The sequence below is a fragment of the Chanodichthys erythropterus genome, chromosome 3, assembly GCF_024489055.1.
Source record: "Chanodichthys erythropterus isolate Z2021 chromosome 3, ASM2448905v1, whole genome shotgun sequence".
In the NCBI taxonomy this organism is placed as follows: Eukaryota; Metazoa; Chordata; class Actinopteri; order Cypriniformes; family Xenocyprididae; genus Chanodichthys; species Chanodichthys erythropterus.
In genome coordinates, this window is record NC_090223.1 from 66,690,515 (window position 1) to 66,713,243 (window position 22,729).

The 22,729-nt window shown below is 44.1% G+C and overlaps 1 protein-coding gene across 3 annotated transcripts in view; it reads right to left on the reverse strand.

The window, feature by feature from the left end:
- The window catches only part of LOC137006130 (NACHT, LRR and PYD domains-containing protein 3-like), a 65,060-nt gene that overhangs the window by 20,531 nt on the left and 21,800 nt on the right, over window positions 1-22,729 (reverse strand). For all 3 annotated transcript variants that reach the window (XM_067366635.1, XM_067366642.1, XM_067366651.1), the window contains 5 exons: window positions 20,536-22,333; window positions 19,986-20,156; window positions 15,141-15,314; window positions 14,488-14,661; window positions 10,283-10,329 (listed from right to left, as the gene is read on the reverse strand). In XM_067366635.1, coding sequence (XP_067222736.1) covers window positions 10,283-10,329; window positions 14,488-14,661; window positions 15,141-15,314; window positions 19,986-20,156; window positions 20,536-22,333 — 2,364 coding nt within the window. The remainder of the gene's footprint in view (window positions 1-10,282; window positions 10,330-14,487; window positions 14,662-15,140; window positions 15,315-19,985; window positions 20,157-20,535; window positions 22,334-22,729) is intronic.

Genomic DNA, 22,729 nt, shown 5'->3' on the forward strand with positions numbered 1-22,729 from the left:
TTTTATTAATATTTATGTTAATCGTTTATGGCTTATGATTTATCAGTTTCACTTTTGCTTTCATATATTTATGTACTCATACTTTATATATATTAATTCTCATCATATTTTCAAGTATTTACTTGTTATTGTACCCTTATGGTTATTCTTATTTTATATTTCAGAGTATGCTTGTTATGTTCAATTGTTCTTCAAGTGTTCCGGTGTGACAGGTCACGTCGACACGTTTGTGGTTAGACATTGGACGCCTGCCAAGTACTGCAGAAGTGATGTTTTTCAGAATCAGTGTTTGCTGACATTTAACAGTGCAAGATTTGCAAAATTCCCTAAGGGTTAAAACAACTATTTTTGACACTGGACCAGTGGACGACGTAATGGGTGAAATTAACCTTTTTCATTTTAACAGAAACATCAGTTTGAGTGGGTTGGGAATCTCCCTGTATGCTCATGGTATAATATGGACTGAGTTGTTGATAATGGGGCTTTTTCCCTCCTTTGCTCTCCTGGGCTTCTGCTTCTTCTCTCTTATCTACAAATGTTTTGCTCTTTTTGATCTTCATCTATTAGATACAATACTCTGGATTTTACAATACTCTAAATTTATCTTTAACTATTGACTGCTTCTTTATGGTTGTTATTTTACCTTTTGGTTTTATTAAGTATTTTTTATTATCTATTAAAGTTTGCGTGTGAGGCTAAATTTAATTGTAGTGAATAAATAATTTTTCATCAACTTTATCTACTGCCTGGATCTCATTTTCCCAAGAATTTGCACCAGGGTGTCAAACTCGTTTTAGTTTGAGGGCCGGACTGGAAAGAAATGAACCATATGTGGGCCGAATTACCTTCTTATGATAACCTTAGTGCGCTGATAGTTGCAATAATATTAAACATATGAACAACAAATTAATTTGCAAGAAAACCATTTTTTTTTTTTTTTACCGTGAAAAGACCATTCGATTTTTAAAAAGATTTTTTATTTAATATTTTTTATTAGCACCTATTTTGATTTTTCATGGCCAATTTCAATTTTTATAAGAAGCAAATCGTCTGATTCTGATATTGGTTGCAGATTTTTTTAAAGCAAATTTATTTGTTGTTTATTTTTTCACAGGCCAAACTGGCCTTAAACAAATATCTCTTTGACATTAGAGGCAAACACTGGCATTTGGATATTACAGGCATTTTTATCATAGTCAAAGATGTTATGCACATGAGCATGATCAGTTGTTCCCTTTCAGTCGGCCACGTTCGACGTACGTCAGTAGTGACCGACGAATTGGGATATCGCTAGAGAGCCCCTATCAGCTTCGAGAAGACTAAAACAAGCCAATGAACATTGGCGTGCGATATTTGCATAACGCACCCCTCCCCATCCGGGGCATATAAAAGGGGGAGGAGATGCAATCGCACTCTGTCTTTCGCTTCGGAGCCAAGCTATTGGTGTCCTACAGCTAAGAAGATCTTTAAAACAAGAAGAAACAGCGTTCTTACCGTGTTTGGCGCAACGACACTGCAGCGAGTCCACGAGCTTCCGGGTCCGGGCAGCAACATCGGCTGTGAAACAGCGTTCCGCTGTAAATCCAATTGTTTGGTCTGCGATTTGGCCGGGTCCCGTGTGTGTGTGTTTACCACACTTCGTGACACTCCCTGTGTGTCTCATTCACAAAAGAGCTGTGAGTTTCCCCCTCTATTAGACTTTACAGACGAACCCTGCATCTGGGGAGATGGCATTTCGTCTGTGCGCTACTGGGTGTGGTCGTTCCCTGGTCCCTGCTGATGGGCACAATCGCTGTATCACGTGCTTGGGCGTTCAGCACGCTGAGGCCGCGTTTGTAGATGGTTCATGTTCTCATTGTGGGAACATGACTATCGCGGTGCTGAGGTCGAGACTCTCGTTCCTTGGTTCTCAGGGAGCGGGGGTCCCCTCCCCTATGCCCCGTGCGGCCGTTTTCTCTGGCTCCGGTCGGGGTGACGGTTCGTTGGCGTGTAGGCAGGGTGACTTGAGGGTCACGGTTAGGGCTTCCCCGCCGAGCGTTGCTCCGCGGGCCCCTGCCGCCTCTGCAGCACCGCAGCCAGTGGTGTTACCGCCGTGTCATGCCGGGCCCTCTTCGGAGCGTCCGGTATTGTCCTTCGGTGCACCTGCGGAGGACCAGATGTCGATCACGGTATCGGAAGGCGAGCATGAGTCCTTGGGAGAGGATGACTCGGCTGAGCCCCCGTCTCAAGGGGTGGCGGCTGTGGCCGAGTCGGATCCTGAGTTGATGGCTGTGCTTTCCCGGGCTGCCGAGAGCGTCGGGCTCGTGTGGAACCCTCCACCCTGTCCCGGCCCCTCTCGGCTTGACGATTGGTACCTCGGGGCGGGTCGCGCTGGTCCTCAGCGTCCCGCCCCGATGCCTTTCTTCCCGGAGGTGCACGACGAGGTGACCAGGTCTTGGCGGACACCGTATAGTGTTCGTTCGAGGCCAGGCCCCTCGTCCGCCTTCACCACCCTGGATGGCGGAGAGGCTAAAGGCTATATGGGGATCCCTCCAGTCGAGCGGTCTGTAGCGATGCAGTTGTGCCCTACGGCCGCCGGCTGGCGTGGTGACCCGCGCCTTCCGTCCCGAGCCTGTAAGTTTTCTTCCTCTCTGACGGAGAAGGCTTATAGAGCTTGTGGGCAGGCCGCCTCCGCCCTGCATGCCATGGCCCTTTTGCAAGTGTATCAGGCAAAAGCGTTATCGGAAATGCCACAGGGTGGTCTTGACCAACATCTGTTGGGGGAGTTGCGGGCTGCCACCGATCTCGCCCTCCGGGCGACTAAAGTGACAGCACGCTCCGTTGGTCAAGCGATGGCTACTATGGTAGTCCAGCAGCGCCATCTGTGGCTAAACCTGGCTGACATGAGAGAGACCGATAAATATCGGTTCCTGGACTCCCCCGTGTCCCAGGCTGGCCTATTCGGCGACGCAGTGGAGAGCTTCGCCCAACAGTTCTCCGCTGCCCAGAAGCAGGCTGAGGCGATTAAACACGTCTTGCCCCGCCGGCCCGCTGCTGCCTCCACCCCGCCGGCGGCGCAACCTCAGCCTGCTCGTCGCCGAGGGCGCCCAGCCGCGTCGTCCTCCGCTCCCGCTAAGTTGGCCAAGCAGCAGCCTCCACCAGCCAAACAGCAGGGAGCCGGCGCCGGCTGGGGCGCCCAGCCCGCTCAAGCCAAGCCAGGTGGCAAGAGGTCGAGGAAGTCGCGATCCTGAAGCGGGCGACCTGGAGGAGGAAGTAGCAGCTCTTCAGGGGGGGATTCCATCTGCCCCTCCACTCCCAGAGGAGGGCCGGGAGAAACTTGTTGTGTCTGTCCCGCCGCTGGCTCTCCGGAGTCCAGCGGTACCCACCTTTTCACAGAAAGAGCTGTTTCCCTTTCATCCTCCAGGTCACAAGAGGGCGCGGTTGTCAGGACCCGGGGCTCTGCCTCGGTGTCCGCAGCCCCCTCTCATTTCGCCAGTGGGGGGCGCCCCGATGGTGCAGGCCGTACCACGTGTACCGTCTCCCATCGGTGCTGTCACCCCGCAGAATCTGACTCCACTTCGGGCCGCTGCGCTGTCCGAGTCGAGTCCCAGTATTCTGCCTCGCTGCCCCACTCCCGGTGCGCCTGTGGTGCCCTTGGTCCCGCTCGTTTGGCGTCTGGAAGCCTGGTTAGCGCTTCCCAGCCCGTCCCGCTGGCTCATCCGCACTATCAGGCTCGGCTATGCGATTCAGTTCGCCCGGCGTCCCCCGGTGTTCAGAGGTGTCCACTACACTCAGGTGTCACTGGACAGTGCTCCTGTTCTTCGGGCGGAGATTGCTGTCCTCCTGGCGAAGGGTGCAATCGAGCCGGTCCCTCCAGCCGATATGAAGTCAGGGTTTTGCAGTCCCTACTTCATTGTACCGAAGAAAGGAGGTGGGTTACGGCCAATCTTGGATCTGCGAGTCCTGAATCGGTCCCTTCACAGGCTGCCGTTCAAGATGTTGACGCAGAAACGCATTTTTCAATGCATCCGTCCCCAAGATTGGTTCGCAGCAATAGACCTGAAGGACGCATACTTTCATGTCTCGATTCTGCCTCGTCACAGACCCTTCCTACGGTTTGCGTTCGAGGGTCGGGCATATCAGTACAAAGTCCTGCCCTTCGGGCTGGCCCTGTCTCCCCGCGTCTTTACGAAGGTTGCGGAGGCGGCCATTGTTCCCCTCAAGGAACAAGGCGTTCGTATTCTCAACTATCTCGACGACTGGCTTATTCTAGCCAGTTCGCGGGAGCAGTTGTGCGAACACAGGGATCTGGTGTTGGCACACCTCAGCCGGTTGGGTCTTCGGGTCAACTGGGACAAGAGCAAACTCTCCCCCGGGCAGAGGATCTCTTATCTCGATATGGAACTGGACTCGGTCACCCTGACTGCGCAACTCACAGAGGAGCGCGTCCAGTCGGTGTTGAACTGCCTGAGTACGTTCAAGTGCAGGACAGCGGCCCCACTGAAAATGTTTCAGAGGCTCCTGGGGCATATGGCATCCGCAGCCGCGGTCACGCCGCTTGGATTGCTTCATATGAGGCCGCTCCAACACTGGCTCCACGGCCGGGTCCCGAGATGGGCGTGGCAACGCGGCACGTTCCGTGTTCCTGTGACACCGAGCTGCCGCCGTGCCCTCACTCGATGGTCAGACCCCTCGTTCCTGCGGGCAGGGGTTCCCCTCGAACAGATGTCCAGGCACGCTGTGGTTCACACAGATGCCTCGACCTCAGGGTGGGGCGCCACGTACAACGGGCATGCAGCCTCAGGTCTTTGGACGGGGCCTCAGCTGCACTGGCATATCAATTGCCTCGAGTTGCTGGCAGTTCGTCTTGCGCTGGGCCGCTTCAAGGAGCTGTTGACAGGCAAGCACGTTCTAGTCCGCTCAGACAACATCGCGACCGTAGCGTACATCAATCATCAAGGTGGTCTACGCTCCCGCCGCATGTCGCAACTTGCCCGCCATCTCTTGTTATGGAGTCAGAAGCATCTGAGGTCGCTTCGTGCCATTCATGTCCCAGGTGTGCTCAACCGTGCAGCCGACGAGCTTTCACGGCAGCCTCCACTTGCGGGCGAATGGAGACTCTATCCCCAGGTGGTCCAGCTGATTTGGCATTACTTCGGCAAGGCTCAGATAGATCTGTTTGCCTCCCAGGAGAATGCTCAGTACCAGTGGTTCTATTCCCTGACCGTAGGTTCTCTCGGCACGGATGCACTGGCACACAGTTGGCCCCGGGGTCTTCGCAAGTATGCGTTTCCCCCAGTGAGCCTTCTTGCTCAACTCTTGTGCAAAGTCAGGGAGGATGGGGAGCAGGTCTTGTTGGTGGCCCCTTATTGGCCCACCCGGACATGGTTTTCGGACCTGATGCTCCTCACGACAGCCCCTCCCTGGCCCATTCCTCTGAGGAAGGATCTTCTGACTCAGAGAGGGGGCACCCTGTGGCACCCGCGTCCCGACCTGTGGAACCTCCACGTGTGGTCCCTGGACGGGATGCGGAGGTTCTAAGTGATCTCCCGCAAGCGGTTGTAGACACTATCACTTCCGCAAGAGCTCCTTCCACTAGGAGTCTCTATGCGTTGAAGTGGAACCTGTTCGTTGAGTGGTGCTCTTCTCACCGAGAAGACCCCCGATCATGCTCGGTCAGATCCGTGCTTTCCTTCCTGCAGGAGGGTCTGGAGCGAAGGCTGTCTCCCTCCACCCTCAAAGTGTATGTTGCCGCCATTGCCGCACATCACAATGCAGTTGATGGGAAGTCCTTGGGGAAGCACGATCTGGTCGTCAGGTTCCTGAGGGGAGCGAGGAGACTGAATCCGCCTCGTCCCCCCTCCATACCCTCTTGGGATCTCTCCTTAGTTCTTTCATCCCTTCGGCGTCATCCCTTCGAGCCCTTGCAATCAGTTGAGTTAAAAGTACTGTCCCTTAAGACCGTCCTCCTGGTTGCATTGGCCTCGCTCAAGAGGGTAGGGGACCTGCACGCATTTTCGGTCGACGAATCGTGCCTGGAATTCGGGCCTGGTGACTCTCACGTTATCTTGAGACCCCGGCCTGGATATGTGCCCAAGGTTCCTACCACTCCCTTCAGAGATCAGGTAGTGAACCTGCAAGCGCTGCCTTCGGAGGAGGCAGACCCAGCCCTAGCTTTGCTCTGTCCCGTCCGCGCTCTGCGCGTTTACGTGGATAGAACTCGAAGCTTCAGGACCTCAGATCAGCTCTTTGTCTGTTACGGAGGCCAGCAGAAGGGAAAGGCTGTCTCCAAGCAGAGGACGGCCCACTGGATTGTGGATGCCATCGCCCTGGCTTATGATTCCCAGGGCGTGCCTTGCCCGTTCGGGTTGAGAGCCCACTCCACCAGAGGAGTGGCCTCTTCCTGGGCGTTGGCTCAGGGCGCCTCGCTGACAGATATCTGTAGAGCTGCGGGCTGGGCGACACCAAACACGTTTGCTAGGTTTTATAGCTTACGTGTGGAACCGGTTTCTTCCCGTGTACTCGCTTCCACTAGCCGGTAGACGCGTTGAACCTGTTCTATGTGTCGGCTTGCAATGCCATTCCCGCCCTCTGGGCTGGATACGTGCATTTTTGACTCCAGTCGTGTTCCCCGATCGGTGAACCCTGTCGAGTTCCTCCGCCTCCCCTTTCGGCTCGGACATTGTGGAGTGTCTGATGCCAGACCAACATCCACCTTCGGTGTTGTCTGTTGGTTGGGTTCCATATGTTGTAATCCCTCTAAGTGAGTGATTCCATATGTGTATTTCCACGGTTACTCCCTACGGTGAGTCCGTGTCTTTCCCTTAGCAGAGTTTCTGCTGTCACCTGTCAGATGAGTCTCCCCCTACTCAGGTGAAGCCATCCCAGGGACTTGTATGCGTTCTGCCCTTCGGGCCAGGCCATATGTTCCACGTAAATTCCTTCCCCACTGGGTGGGTAGTGGCTCCGCAGCGTCCCCTACGGGTTCGCTTCCCCAGTGTAGTCTAGTTTACTTAGTGGGTATTTCGGAACAGCAGTAGACTTCCCGGCGTAAGCTCGCCCCCTTCTCCGTCCCCCTGGTGCGACGGGTGGCTAGAGCTTGCGCTGGGCACTGGAAGGGGTTCGTAACTGTGGCGTTTTATTTGGGATCCCAATTCGTCGGTCACTACTGACGTACGTCGAACGTGACCGACTGAAAGGGAACGTCTCGGTTACGTATGTAACCCTCGTTCCCTGAAGGAGGGAACGGAGACGTACGTCCCGTCGCCACAGTTTCTGTACCCTCGCTGCAGTGCGGACACCAGTTGTCTCTTCAGCGAAAAACAGAGTGCGATTGCATCTCCTCCCCCTTTTATATGCCCCGGATGGGGAGGGGTGCGTTATGCAAATATCGCACGCCAATGTTCATTGGCTTGTTTTAGTCTTCTCGAAGCTGATAGGGGCTCTCTAGCGATATCCCAATTCGTCGGTCACTACTGACGTACGTCTCCGTTCCCTCCTTCAGGGAACGAGGGTTACATACGTAACCGAGACGTTCTTAATTTAAATTACTGAATAATTTGAAGATTAACAGCAAAAACTAGGTCTGGTCTTACTTTAGCTTTGTGAAATTATGCTACATAACAAAACAAAATCAGCAGACGAACTGAATGAAAATGGAACAGCGGCGATACAGCGTTTCCATGGTTACCGCTATACACACACACACACACACACATACACAGCAGCGCTTTTCGATAAATATAGGCTAATACTACTACTTTATATGGAGATAAGAGGAAAAGCCATCAAATCTTTTCTGAATACAGTTCCCTTCAGAGATACATTCATATCAATCCCACTGTAATATTTATATTATTCTCCCTATTTTTCACGAACAGTGAGCTTGTGCATGGTACAGTACTTTCTCCGCTGGCGCGTCTGTTCTCCTCTTTGTGTCCGTATTCAGTGTGTTAAAGTCCTGTTTACATACTTCGTAAATACACAGATGAAATTTGGGGAAATTATTACAAAGCAGTTTGTTTGCAAGCCCAGAATAATAATAATAAAAAAAAAACACTTAAAAACGTTTTTGGCCCCTGGACTAGTGCATCTCTGTGTTTTATTATAGTTCAAATCAGATTGGACACCGGGCCGAAAGTTTGACACCCCTGATATACAGCTATTTGCACTGTAAATTGTTTTATTTACTATGGGCTAATAAATTTAACCTCAATAAAGGTTAGCCTGGGATGAACGCAAATTCCCATGATAACCCTCTGGGATTTTGGAGCACCAACTTGTAACAGTAGATGAACATAACTATTGCATTCTTTAATTGATTCGCTGTCTTATTCTGCCCTCTAGTGGCTATTATCGAAATAGAATCGAAATTATTTGCACTTTTAGAACATTGTTTTCATTTTTATTGAAAATAAATGCCTTTTTTGCCGCGGCGATCGCAGTAAAAGCTAGTATTGCGATCCAATACGTTAATGTTGCGCCACTGAAGACATTGACAGATGCGCGTCCTTTATTATACTTGATAGACAACATATGATATGTATGATACTTGATACGTATGATACTTGATAGATAACGACTTAATATCTTGAAATAACCATTTAATATGTCGAAATAACGAGATAAGTTTTCGTTTTTTTTCCCACCATGCGGTTCAGGGCTTCCGTAGCAGTATAATGTTTTCTTGAGAAAAATATTATATTTTTCTGAAATATAAAGCTTTTGTAACATTATAAATGTCTATACTGTCACTTTTGATCAATTTAATGCATCCTTGCTTAATAAAAGTATTAATTTCTTTCAAAAAACAACAAATAAAACACTGATAATAATCATAAATGTTTCTTGAGCATCAAATCATCATATCAGAATGATTTCTGAAGGATCATGTGACACTGAAGACTGGAGTGATGATGCAGTCTTTAGTTCACAACACTTAAGTCAGCACTTAAGAATCTGTCTTATGTAACAGGTATACAAAGTATACGACTAAATATTGTTATAATATGTGATTCAATGGAAGAGGTAGGTTTCTTTTGTCATCCTGTTAATTTCATTATTTGTTATAATAATCCTTATTTTAATTATATCTTAATTATATTGTTTATATCTGTATTTCTACCCAAACTTATGTGTAAAGTACTATTTTATCTATCCTTGGGATTCTTTTATGTGAGACCAGCACATGGTAATGGAGGTGCATCATTTGTTTATAGAGTGTTATAAGGGCCACTCAATCTGAGGCTGCTTATTTGTCTCTTTTATTCAGGTATGTTTTCTGTATATTATATTCCTTATGTTCATGTTTTCTGCCCTTTTGAAATGTGATTCAATGGAAGAGAGTGTTATAAGGGCCACTCATTCACAGAGCAAGTTTTAATACCCGCTGGGCATAAGCGAGCTGCACGGCTTACACTTATACTTTACTAAAAGTTGCACTTTATAAAAGTTCTACTCTCTTTACTAAGTATTTTTGACACTTAAGTCAAAACTTAAGACTATTCTTAAGGGCCCAGGTCTTTTCATGATCGGATAGCTATCCCATCAGATAAAACACATGAAGTGACCAGGTGTACACAGATTTTAAAGAAACACAGTTTGAACCAAAGATATTTTACACGTCTCATAATAAGATAAATCTTTATGTTTTGTGTCATTGCTTTGGCAAAGCATCTCTCAAACAAACTAAAATAAAAAGCATGATATGGCTTTGTGCCCTTATCACAACTTATAAGACGATAATTAAGTAAGTTTGTGGCCCGTTGCGCTGCATGTTTCAGAGTGAAGAGCAAACTTTGCTCACTCCATCAGCTTGTTTTCCACATCTCAGTTCACAGTGAATGAATGCATCTCTGCATGTGCTTTGAGTTTAATGTGCATTTGGGAACGCAGCGAGCACCAGTTACACTCTGTTTTCACATTCGCACTATATCCAACATTTTTGTGGACAGTTGATTACAGTATTTCACCTGATTTGTAATAAGATGCATTTATAAACTGAACTGAAACTGCAAGTTTCTGCCAATATAACAGCTTAAGTGAAGAAATTAAGAGTAAGTATTGTAACGTCCTATTGTAAAATAATATACTCTTTATAAAACATTTTTCATTTACAGTAGTATATTACTGTCTTAGAGATAATTCGAATAACAGTGATCTAAATGTATTGTAGTTATTATTTATTATTAAACAGCATCATTTGACAGATACTGTGTGTGAGAGAGAGTGTGTGTGTGTGTGTGTGTGTGTGTGTGTGTGTGTGTGTGTGTGTGTGTGTGTGTGTGTGTGTGAGTAGACATACATTTGTGTAGTCCTGCTATTATCCTGAATTCTCCCCCATGATCCACACTAGAAAACACACACAGTGATACAGTTAGTCAGTAAACAAACTCACACACACCCTCAGACACACACACACACACACACACACACACACACACTCACACACACATACACACACAAAACCATTTTAATTTTGGACAATTGTAAGGCTAAGTACATTACCAACCAGGTCTGTTAAGGACACAGCTCGTTCTAATAGTAGATTTATTACAAAAAGAATATAAACATAATTCTGGAAGGAAAATCAGTCGGGAGCAAAACAAAACGCCGCATAAATCCAGCTGCCCAATTATAGCAACAAGGCCTCTAATCTCAAACTCACACACGGTCCACAGGTGCAGGAAATCAGTTCTACCAGAAAGACTCGGGAGGCAAGAGAACGTTTGAATAAGATTTATTTAACAGTTAGTATGCAAAGATGAAATGATGATGTGACAAGCAGGCCGGAGCGAGAGCTTCGGTGAGGGAACAGCGTGAGGCCGGTGGTGTAATTTGCTAAAGGCGGGCGTACACGGTGTGATTTTTGCTATTGTACGAGCTCGCAGGTGATTTTTTTCAATTGTGTGGAAATCTTTGATGCTCGTATGGTCACGGCTTGTATCATGTGCGAGGAATTATGAGCCAAGCAGAGTGGCTTACGAGCCCTTCCCGACTCCCGATCATTTTTAAACATGTCAAAAAAGTTTGGGAGCTATCGGTTTGAATTCGACACGTGTGTGGTTGAACAAGCCGTTTTTTCAATCTATCTGAAGTTGACCAATCAGGAGCTATGAAAAACCACATAAGAAAGAAGAAAGATGAAGATGACAGCGCCACGGCGAATTTGGACCATTGAAAAGGAGGATAAACTCGCTGAACTTTGGGCGAGCGCGGTATGATGTGTCAAGCAGTGTGTGCCACTCTTGGGATCGCCCAAGAGCTACAGTTAAAAAATAAATTCTGCTTGATCCGACTCAACTCATTATCCGCTCTTGATCACGACATGAAATTTCTCTGTACTACTGTACTATACGTGTTGGTAGCCATTAAAGAAAACATATTTAGTTTAATATTTATGTTTAAATATGCCTATTACAATGTTATTTTTTCATCTATTTGATTAAGACAAGTGAACAGCATGAGTAAGATAAATACATCGCGATCACTTGCACATGAACTGGAGCATGTCTTATAGGCTAAATGAACTGAAACTCAGCATATAGGCTGAGAAATATATCTATAGAAAGCTTGAAATGTCTTCTTTTAAACGAAATAATTCAAAACGAAAAGAAATGGGCTACTCTGATGATGTAATCCGAATGAAATGTGCATTCTCTAGGCACATCCACTGCAAAGATGATGAGAGTCAGTAATGTAAACTTCATCTTTGCAGCCGACAGTGATTTAGAAAACATTAGATTATTAAACAATTAAAATGTGTCTGATTCTTGCTGGGTTTTTTTTGTCACATTCATAATCATTTATTTTGCTGATTCTTTATGGCAAGCTTATGTGTGCGCTTGAGTGCTATATATACTAATTATAATAGTTTATTCTATCCAGTATTTAAGAAATTAAATGTGACAAAAGGCTTAAACAACTATAGTTGGTAAAAAAAAAACAAAAAAAAAAACGTATTTCACATAGGCCTATTTTCTATCCAGCATGTCAAAAAGGGTATTGAGCTCGCGCTCCGCTCGCATGCTCACACACACACTCACAAGGAACTTTGTGTGATTGCTTCGGAAATTGGCAGGTCGAAAAATCGTGTTGTATATATCACCACATCCGTACGATTCTCAGATAAACTCACTCGTGACGTGTGCATGGACATATGATCTTCCGACCATCACCATTCGCACCATATACGCCCGCCTTAAGGAGTGTCACCTGCGCACTGCACCAGTCTCATATCTCTCACGGAAGCATAAAGGGAGAAGGGACGACAGTGAAGGATGAGAGAGGACCAGGCCTGGATTTATGTTTTTATTGTTTTAGTGTGCGGCAGTCATCTGTGAGGGACGGCCGCTATTTTACTTTTGTTTTGAATTTGTATATTTTGTATTAAAGTGTGTTGAACGTTTGCCGGTTCCAGCCTCCTTCTTCCCACATAAATGAACTATGTTACACTAGTGGGGGTCTAGTGGAGTCCATGCCTCGACACGTCAGGGCTGTTTTGGCAGCAAAAGGGGAATCAGCACAATATTAGGAAGGTGGTCATAATGTTATGCCTGATCGGAGTAATTTCGTATGTGTGTGTGTGTGATTGTGTGTGTTTGGCATCAGCGTCTCTAATAGGGTAGCTTAACTGTTTAAAGAACAGTGACATTACTACCTCATTACTGAGAAACTGAGTCTGTACTCATGTGCTTCGAATCTTCACGAATCTTGTTTCGAATCAGAGGTTCAGAGCGTGAATCAAACTGCCAAAGTCACGTGAACCATTGAAATTTCGAAACACTTATGACGTAACGAAGCCTCGTTTACTAAAATCACATGACTTTAACGCTCCAAACCTTTGATTTGAAACACAAGATTCGTGAAGATTCAAAGCTTCATGAAGCAGTGTTTTGAAATCCCCCATCACAAGATATTGTTGAATAAAGTCATTATTTTGTTATTTTTGGTGCAAAAAAAGTATTCCCGTCACTTTATAATATTAAGGTTGAACCACCGTAGTCACATGGACTGATTTAAATATGTCTTTATTGGCTTTCTCTAAGTGTTGATTGTCTTGCTGGAGATGCAGGCCTCACTGAGCCATCGGATTTTATCAAAAATATCTTAATTTGTGTTTTGAAGATGAACTCTTATGGGTGTAGAACGACATGAGGGTGAGTAATAAATGACATTATTTTCATTTTTGGGTGAACTTTAATTTACACTTTCAATGCCCAGAGACTAGCAAAGGTAGCAAAGACTATATTTTAAACAGTTCATGTGACTGCAGTGGTTCAACCTTAATGTTATGAAGCGACAAGAATACTTTTTGTGTGCCAAAAAAAAAAAAAAAAAAAAGACTTTATTCAACAATTTCTTCTGTTCCGTATCAGTCTCTGACACACGTTCACGAGAGCACCAAGACCCAGAAATGCAGGAATGTATTTACAGAGGAAGACATACATATGCTCAACATAAAACATTTGCACAACCTTACTTATTAGAAAAAGAATATACAGAGAACAAACTAAAAGAGATGGAAGAGGCTGCAACACAACCACAGCCAAAGGCTTCTGAAAGACAGAGAGCAATGGAGAGCTGGTGGTGTAGATGTCATCAGTGCCAAGCGATGCCTACTGAACAAGACAGTGTAGTGCATCGATTGTGATATTGTCATGCCACAACTTGAAAGTCTGGATAATTCATGCAATGAGCAAATTGTTGAATAAAGTCGTCATTTTGTTTTTTGGCACATGGAAAGTATTCTCGTCACTTCATAAATTGAACCACTGTAGTCACATGGACTTTAAATATGTCTTTACTAATTTTCTGGGCATTGAAAGTGTAAATTAACTTGCTGTAAATGCAGGCCTCACTGACCCATCGGATTTCATCAAAAAATATCTTAATTTGTGTTCTGAAGATGAATGAAGTTCTTACGGGTGTAGAATGACATGAGGGTGAGTAATTAATGACTGAATTTTAATTTTTTGGTGAACTAACCCTTTAATTCTGTGTTGTGTACAGCCTGGATGAAAGTTACCGTTGTGTTAGGAACAAATAAACTTCCTTTGGATGAAGCTGATTGGATCCTGTGTTTTGACCAACACCCCTTGAGGAAAGCTAGATATCGGACATCACTTACTACAGTCACTTTTTCAGGCATACTATATAAATTGTGAAACTATTTTACTGATGAAGTCGTGGGGCAGCACTGACACATTTCTGTGCATGTTTATGTTTGAATGTGTGTGTGTTAGTGTGTCTGTACTGCATTTGTGTTAATTTGTATTGGACATAGAGCGGGAAAAATCATGCTCTAATTTAGTTGAGACCTGCCTGGAACTACTTTAGCTCTGCATTTACTTGACAATATTTGAGCACTTCAAAAAGTTTGTCAAACAATCAGAATCAAGCATTCAACAGCCCTGTAGTATAACTGCAGCTAAATCTCTGTTTATTCTCAGTAAGAACTTTTATAAATGTTTGAAAGAAATAAAGTCAAACACTTCCTGCTCAACATACTTGAATTTATCCAGTCTGAAGTTTTGATGGTTGAGTGTATCAGTGAGTAGCTTGACTCCAGAATCTCCTGGGTGATTGTAGCTCAGATCCAGCTCTTTCAGGTGTGAGGGGTTCGAACTCAGAGCTGAAGATACATAACCACAGCCTTCCTCTGTCACCATACAGCCAGACAATCTACAAACACACACAGCAAAAGTCCACATGACATTAGTTTGACAATCAGATAAGTCACTATCACACACTGACCTGTGCAGTTTGTATGCTGTTATTTTCTGTAGATTCAGTCATAAAAGTAACAAAAGTGTTAGTGGAAATGTACCAAAGTATTCATTCACTTTTCTAAACATGTACAGCAATGGAGCGTGTGCCATTCACAATAGCAACTTTTGATTCCATCCACCGAACCAGTGATTTTCTATGGCGATCAATCAACTGTGTTGAGCTTATTCAGAAGGTGACAAGTCAAGAATCTGAAGAATGATTCAACGAACGATTCAAGCTCATCCATATTTGTATGAGTACAAGTACATGAGCTTGGTATCGGGCCCGATCAGTTTCCGTTGACTATTTCCATTACATTGAGAACAAATGTCACATTCAGTGATAATCATTTATTGTGATAGCATTTTGTTAATTATTTTAAAACCATTTACCTCAGTATCTCCAGCTGACAGTTTGGACTCTTCAGCCCATCAGAAAGAAGCTTCACTCCTGAATCCTGTAGGTCATTGTTACTCAGGTCCAGCTCTCTCAGGAAGGAGTTTGAGGATTGTAGAACTGATGACAAACTCTCACAACACTGAGCAGTGAGATTACAGGTGGAAAATCTGAACAATAAAAACAAAATGTAATTGCATACAGAATCAATTTTAGCAGTGTGTTTTTAAAGGTGCCCTAGAACGCTTTTTCACAAAACAAGATTTTTTTTTTAACTGCCTATTTTGGTGCACTCCCTGCCCCCGAGCTCGCAACTCTATAATACATTGCATAAACAAAGTTCACACAGCTAATATAACCCTCAAAATGGATATTTACAAAGTGTTTGTCATGCATGCTGCATGCATGCATCAGATCATGTAAGTATAGTATTTATTTGGATGTTTACATTTGATTCTAAATGAGTTTGAGGCTATGCTCCGTGGCTAATGGGCTAAAGCTAACATTGCACACTGTTGGAGAGATTTATAAAGAATAAAGTTGTGTTTATGAAGTATACAGACTGCAAGTGTTTAAAAATTGTCTCCGTGAATACAGTAAGAAACGATGGTAACGTTAACCACATTTAACAGTACATTAGCAATTTTTGAAGAGAAAAATTGTGTGGGAGAGGACGCTGGCGTGGCTTGTTCGCCGCTTCTCCGCTTCTCTAACTGAAAACCCTCTACAGTGCAACAGTTGTTGTTATGGTATAACCTATAACATAACGTTTATCGGCCAGTAATACGTTCAGTCAGTTATATGTGGATTTGTATGTGTTCTGTACGGATTCCACCGACTCAAGCGGCTGCTCGCCTATCAGTTTGCTATCGCTTGTGGATTCCTGCGTCTGTTCGTCGCTGTCTGTTGCCGTGGGGCTTTCGTCTGGGGTCGCTGCCGATGATCGTGAGGTGTTCACCCATGGTCACGGTTGTTTGCTTGCTGTGTCTGTTGGCTTTTCTCTGTGCATCACGGGCGTGGCTTGCGGCTAGCAGACCACTCTCCATGATTGACATAATGCTGAATTACTCAGCCATTCAACTTAAGAAATTCAACAACTATACCACTCCATCGTGTACATCAGTCATTAAACAACTTGGACTCCTTCGCCGGCCCCGTTATATTCACAGAAGTTGCCGTTGAAAGTTTGTTTTCTCCCGGTCTGATCACAACATCTCATCCATCTGGTCTGGCGTGCGCACTGTCGCATTTCGAACACGTCATCAGAGCGCCGTCACTCATAGGACTAGTAGCGCTGGAGTTCCCATGACAACGCTACGCACTGACCTGGATGGAAACCGGAGAAAACGTGGAGTGGATCTCAGTCTACTTCGGCCAATACAGAGACACACTGCTGCAACGAATATCAAGATTGAATTTTTTAATGCACAATCCATCACAAATAAATCTTGCCTTATACATGATCATATTCTAGAAAAGTGTTTAGATATGATGTGCCTTACAGAAACCTGGCATCAACCAGATGTTTATTCTGTTTTAAATGAGACCTGTCCCCCTGGTTACTGCTATTTACAGAAAGCCCGCAGTACAGGGCGTGGTGGTGGTCTGGCTGTCATCCATCGAAGTGATCTGATCTTGTCTCCTATAACCCTGCCTGAGTTGTCTTCGTTTGAATGCCTTGCATTTAAATGTAAGCACCCTTTTTCTACTATGATACTTCTCATTTATCGGCCACCTAAACCAAACCCATCATTCATCCCAGAGATGTCCAATCTTCTTTCAACTTTCTGTACAATGTCTGCTAATATCATTATACTTGGAGATATGAATATTCATGTCAACTCTTCAACCTGTCGTTTTGCAGCAGAATTTCTCCAATTACTGGATTGTTTTAATCTGACACAACTTGTCGATGTCCCCACTCATACCAGGGGCCACACTCTTGACCTAGTCATTACAAACTCTGTTTATCTCAGTAATCTTCTAGTGTATGATCTGGGAGTTTCTGATCATAAGGCCATCTCCATGAAGATGTCTTCACTGTCCAGCCTCATCAAGCCCAAACGCCAAATCTGCTTCAGAAATCTGAAAAACATCAACCAAGAGTCTATGGCATCCGATCTCCAGCATCTCCTTTCTGTAAACTGTCTACCACCCATGGACTCAGTAGACTATTATAATAACACCCTCAGAAGCATTCTGGAACTTCATGCCCCGGTCAGAACTAGAACAGTCACTTTCACCCGATCAGCACCCTGGTATACCGGTGAATTACGAAAAATGAAAGCAGCTGGGCATGCCATTGAGAGGAGATTCAAAACTACAGGTCTCACTGTTCACAAGCTCGCTTTTCGGGAACACCGAAAGGACTACTCAAAGTCACTTATGGAGGCACGGTCAAATTTCTACTCAAATGTCATCAGAAATAGTCCCGGAAACTCCAAACAGCTGTTCTCCACCATAAACCATTTACTCAAACCACAAACCCCATCAATTACAGAAACTACAGAAGAGCACTGTAATAATTTCCTGGACTTTTTCAAAACTAAAATAGACTCAATTCACTCTACCTTTCCTGGATCTTCACCACTATCCACCCTGACTATCAACTCACAGCCTGCAATTTCGGAGCCTCTTCATTGTTTTCCAGAAATTTCACCGCAAGAGGTTGAGACAATAATTAAAAGGATGAAACCTACCACCTGTGCCCTCGACCCTTTTCCTACAGCTCTAGTGAAAGTAAACTCCTCTGTTCTAAGTCCTCTGATTACCACTATAATAAACCACTCGCTCCAGTCTGGCAATGTTCCATCTGCCCTAAAAACTGCCATAATCAGACCACTTCTCAAAAAACCCACTCTTGACCCAGATGTGCTTGCAAATTACAGGCCCATTTCCAATCTCCCACTTCTCTCCAAAATACTGGAAAAAGTTGTAGTTTCCCACCTCCAGGATCATCTCAAACACAATAATCTTTTTGAAAAATTTCAGTCTGGTTTCCGCACTGCACACAGTACGGAAACAGCCTTGGTTAGAGTCACAAACGACCTACGGATGACAGCTGATGCAGGCTCACCATCCCTCCTCATACTCCTCGATCTGTCTGCTGCATTCGATACAGTGGATCATGGCATACTCCTTAACCGGTTGCATCAAACCACTGGACTTACTGGCACTGCTCTTAACTGGTTTAAATCGTATCTCACAAACAGAACAGAGTACATTTCACTTGGAAGTGCAAGGTCCCGGCAACACACAGTTACTTGCGGGGTCCCTCAGGGGTCAGTCCTTGGCCCCATTCTCTTTATCATTTACATCATCCCTCTTGGCCATATCATTAGCCGCTATGGAGTCTCATTTCACTGCTATGCTGATGATACTCAACTGTACATGAAATCAGAAACACACACCTCTGCAATTTCACCAACATCATCTTCGTTTTCAACACTCACTGCCTGTCTGGAGGAGATAAGGGTGTGGATGAAGCACAACTTCCTCCAGCTAAACAGCTCTAAAACTGAGGCAATTCTTGTTGGCACACCACATCAAACCCAGTCTTCCTCCATAACTGGTATAACTATCTCTGATCATGACATTCCCCTCTCCACAACTGTCACCAATCTTGGTGTAAGATTTGATCCACAACTCAGTTTCGAAGCCCATATCAAAAACCTCTGCAAGACATCTTTCTACCATCTTAGAAATATTGCAAAACTCCGTCCAATGTTAACCTTAGCAGATGCTGAAAAACTGGTCCATGCCTTTGTCTCCTCCAGACTGGATTACTGTAACGCTCTTCTCACCGGGATCCCTAACAAAAGCTTGCAGAGACTGCAGTATATTCAGAATAGTGCTGCTAGGATCCTGATGAGAGTTCGAAAATATGATCACATCACACCCATTCTCCATTCACTTCACTGGCTTCCTGTTTCTGCCAGGATTGAATATAAGGTCGCCCTTCTAACCCACCAGTGCATCTATGGAAATGCCCCCACCTATCTGAAAGAACTACTCACACCTTCGACTACAACTCGATCACTCCGTTCAACGAATTCACACCGCCTTCTTATCCCCAAGACAAAGCTCAGCACTATGGGTGATCGGGCTTTTTGTTCTGCCGCTCCTCGGATTTGGAATGCCCTCCCCGACCATTTGAGGGGACCTCAAACCATTGTGACTTTTAAAAAAGGACTAAAAACATTTCTTTTTAGGAGAACTTATGACTTTTAACTATTAAATCTATTACTATTTTATCCTCTTTAAATGATCTTAATTGTAGCACTTTGAGATTTGTTCCAAATGTAAAGTGCAGTACAAATAAAATTTTATTATTATTATTTATTATAGCAACATGCTAACGAAACATTTAGAAAGACAATTTACAAATATCACTAAAAATATCATGATATCATGGATCATGTCAGTTATTATTGCTCCATCTGTTGTTTTTCACCGTTGTCCTTGCTTGCTTACCTGCATAACGTCTGATGATTCAGCTGTGCACAGATCCAGACGTCTAATGTCTAATGCCTTGAATGTCTAATGCCTTGAACATGGGCTGGCATATGCAAATATTGGGGGCGTACATATTAATGATCCCGACTGTTGCGTAAGAGTCGGTGTTATGTTGAGATTCGCCTGTTCTTCGGAGGTCTTTTAAACAAATGAGATTTACATAAGAAGGAGGAAACAATGGAGATTGAAACTCATTGTATGTCATTTCCATGTACTGAACTCTTGTTATTCAACTATGCCAAGGTAAATTTAATTTTCAATTCTATGGCACCTTTAAATAATTAACTTAATGGAAAACTAAATAAATAAAGCATTTAAACTCAAACCTCAGTATCTCCAGCTGACAGTTTGGACTTTTTAGTCCATCAGAAAGAAGCCTCACTCCTGAATCCCGTAGGTCATTGTTACTCAGGTCCAGGTCTCTCAGGAAGTTTGAGGATTGTAGAACTGATGAGAAACTCTTACAGCACTGAGCAGTAAGCTTACAGCACTGTAGCCTGTGTAGCGCACAACAACAATCAGTGATATCAATGCTTCTTAAGTAGTGTTTATAATCTAGAGCATAGATAACTTGGAAAAACCTTTGACTGTAGCAATGTAAGCAAAGCTAAAACAATTTTCATAAAACATCAAACCTGTATTTTCAGTTTCTTTAATTTATGATACAATTAAGAATAATAAAAAGGGTAAAACTCAGGTTCAACTTGTCTGATGGTGGAGACAATTTTTCATTTAATATTATCTCGCACATTGATTTACATTTACATTTATTCTTTTTTTCTGAACTGTCTAGGCCAACAAGTCATCCATTTAAAAAGAAGTCCCAACTACAAAAGACCAACAGTGCATATAAATGAATGTAAAGAAGACTCTTACAGTGCTTTTCTTGTGTTTTTGATCACTGGCAGCAGTCTTATCACTGCTTCATCAGATCTTCTGTATTTCTGCAGTTCAAACTTCTCTTGAGTCTCTTCTGACATCAGGAGCACAAACACCAGACCAGACCACTGAGCAGAGGAGAGAATCTGTGCTGAAAGATTTCCTGAGCTCAGGTTTTTCTGAATTTCCTCCACAAAATCATCTTTCAGTTCACTCAGACAGTGGAAGAGATTGATGGTCCTCTCCACAGATTTCTCCATCTCTATTTTCTTTTTGATATAGTCAACAGTGCTTTTCATGTTCTCTGTTTTGAGTTTCAGTCCTGGCACTAATTCCTTCAGGTCACTCTGATTGGACTCCAGAGAGAGACCCAGGAGGAACCGGAGGAAAAGGTCCAGGTGTCCGTTCTCGCTTTGTAAAGCCTTGTTGATCGCACCCTTATGAAGCTGAAACTGTGTCTTTCCGGACAGTTTCCATCTCAGTTTTTCTCTCAGGGATTGAAAAAGCAGCTTTGCTTTCTCATCTTTGCTAATCAAAAACACATAGAGAGCAGCAAGGAATTCCTGGATGCTGAGATGAACGAAGCTATAAACGTTTCTTGCTGAAACAGCTTTTTCCTCCTGAAAGATCTGAGTGCATAACCCAGAGAACACCGACCCTTCACTGACATCTAGTCCACATTCCTCAAGATCTTCTTTGTAGAAAATCAGATTTCCTTTCTCCAGCTGTTGAAAGGCCAGTTTCCCAAGCTTCAGAATAATCTCATCAAAAGACCTGGCTCTGGCTTTAGGCTGAGAGTCATCACAGTATTTGTTTTCCATCTGTTGCTGCTGAGTAAGTAAGAAGCTTGTGTACATCCCTGTCAGAGTTGTGGGTGTTTTGTCATTGCTCTTTTGAGCCTGTAGAGGCTGAAGAACAGTGAGAGAGATCCAGCAGAAGACGGGGATGTGGCACATGATGTACAGGCTCCTGGATTTCCTGATATGACGGATGATGTTTCCAGCAACCTCAGGACTGCTGTTTTTGATGAAGTATTGCTCTTTCTGCTCATCGTTGAATCCTCGCACCTCTGTCACCTGATCAATGTAGTCTCGGGGTATCAGACTGGCTGCTGCTGGTCTGGATGTGATCCAGATGAGAGCAGAAGGAACCAGATGTGTCTTAATGAGGTTTGTTATTATCTTACTCAATGTTGTTTTTTCTTTAACATCTGTAAATCCGTCATCCTCTTTAAAGTTCAAAGGGAAGCGACATTCATCCAGCCCATCAAAGATGAACATGATTTTACCGTCACCATCAGGAAGAGAAGGCAGTTCTTCAGGACTACTAAAGAAGTATTTGTTAAGAAGTCCTATAAGACTGTACTCTTCTTTAATCAAATTCAGTCTACGGAATGGAAGAGGGAAAATTAAGGCAATATCCTGATTTTCTGTTCCTATGGCCCAGTCAAGGATGAATTTATTGATGGAGATTGTTTTTCCTACCCCTGCGATGCCCATCGTCAACACTTTTTTGTTTTGTCGACCGTTATGGACTTTAAAAATGTTATTGCACTGGATTGGTGTGTCCTTGGCATCAAATAGTTTGAATTCAATCTGTCTCACCTCATGTTCACTCACTATTCCTCCAGTCTCATTCTCCACCACATATAGATCAGTGTAAATATTGTTCAGGTATTTCTGACGACCCCTCTGAGAATTACCAACCAATATTCGTTCATACTCCTGTTTTAATTTGACCTTCAGTCTGAGGCTGATCTCATGAAGAGCAGCTTTACTGTCCTCTGCAGCTGAGCCTTTGAGAAAGAGGGAAAATGTCAGCAAAAAGTGATCCGGTTTTATTATTTTATTTAAAAACTGATATTCCTATTACAAAAATAATCATACATTTGTGGTAACTTGAAAACTGTGCTTCTACTATTCAAATGAATCACACTTATGCTTAAGTTGACTGCATGGAAATGTCTTCACTCTTAAACACACCTTGTAGGGGTGAAAGATCAAAATATTACATCTCATATCACGATATCTGTGTTTATAACACTCTGAGGTCTGAAAACGCGCCGGCGCGTTTTGCAGGTTTTTTTTCACATTGCAGCAAAACAGACTTAAAATACTCCGTCATTTTTTGTCATAGAGACATAAGTAATATATCAATTGAAACTATAGAATATCTTCTTTTATTTGTATAC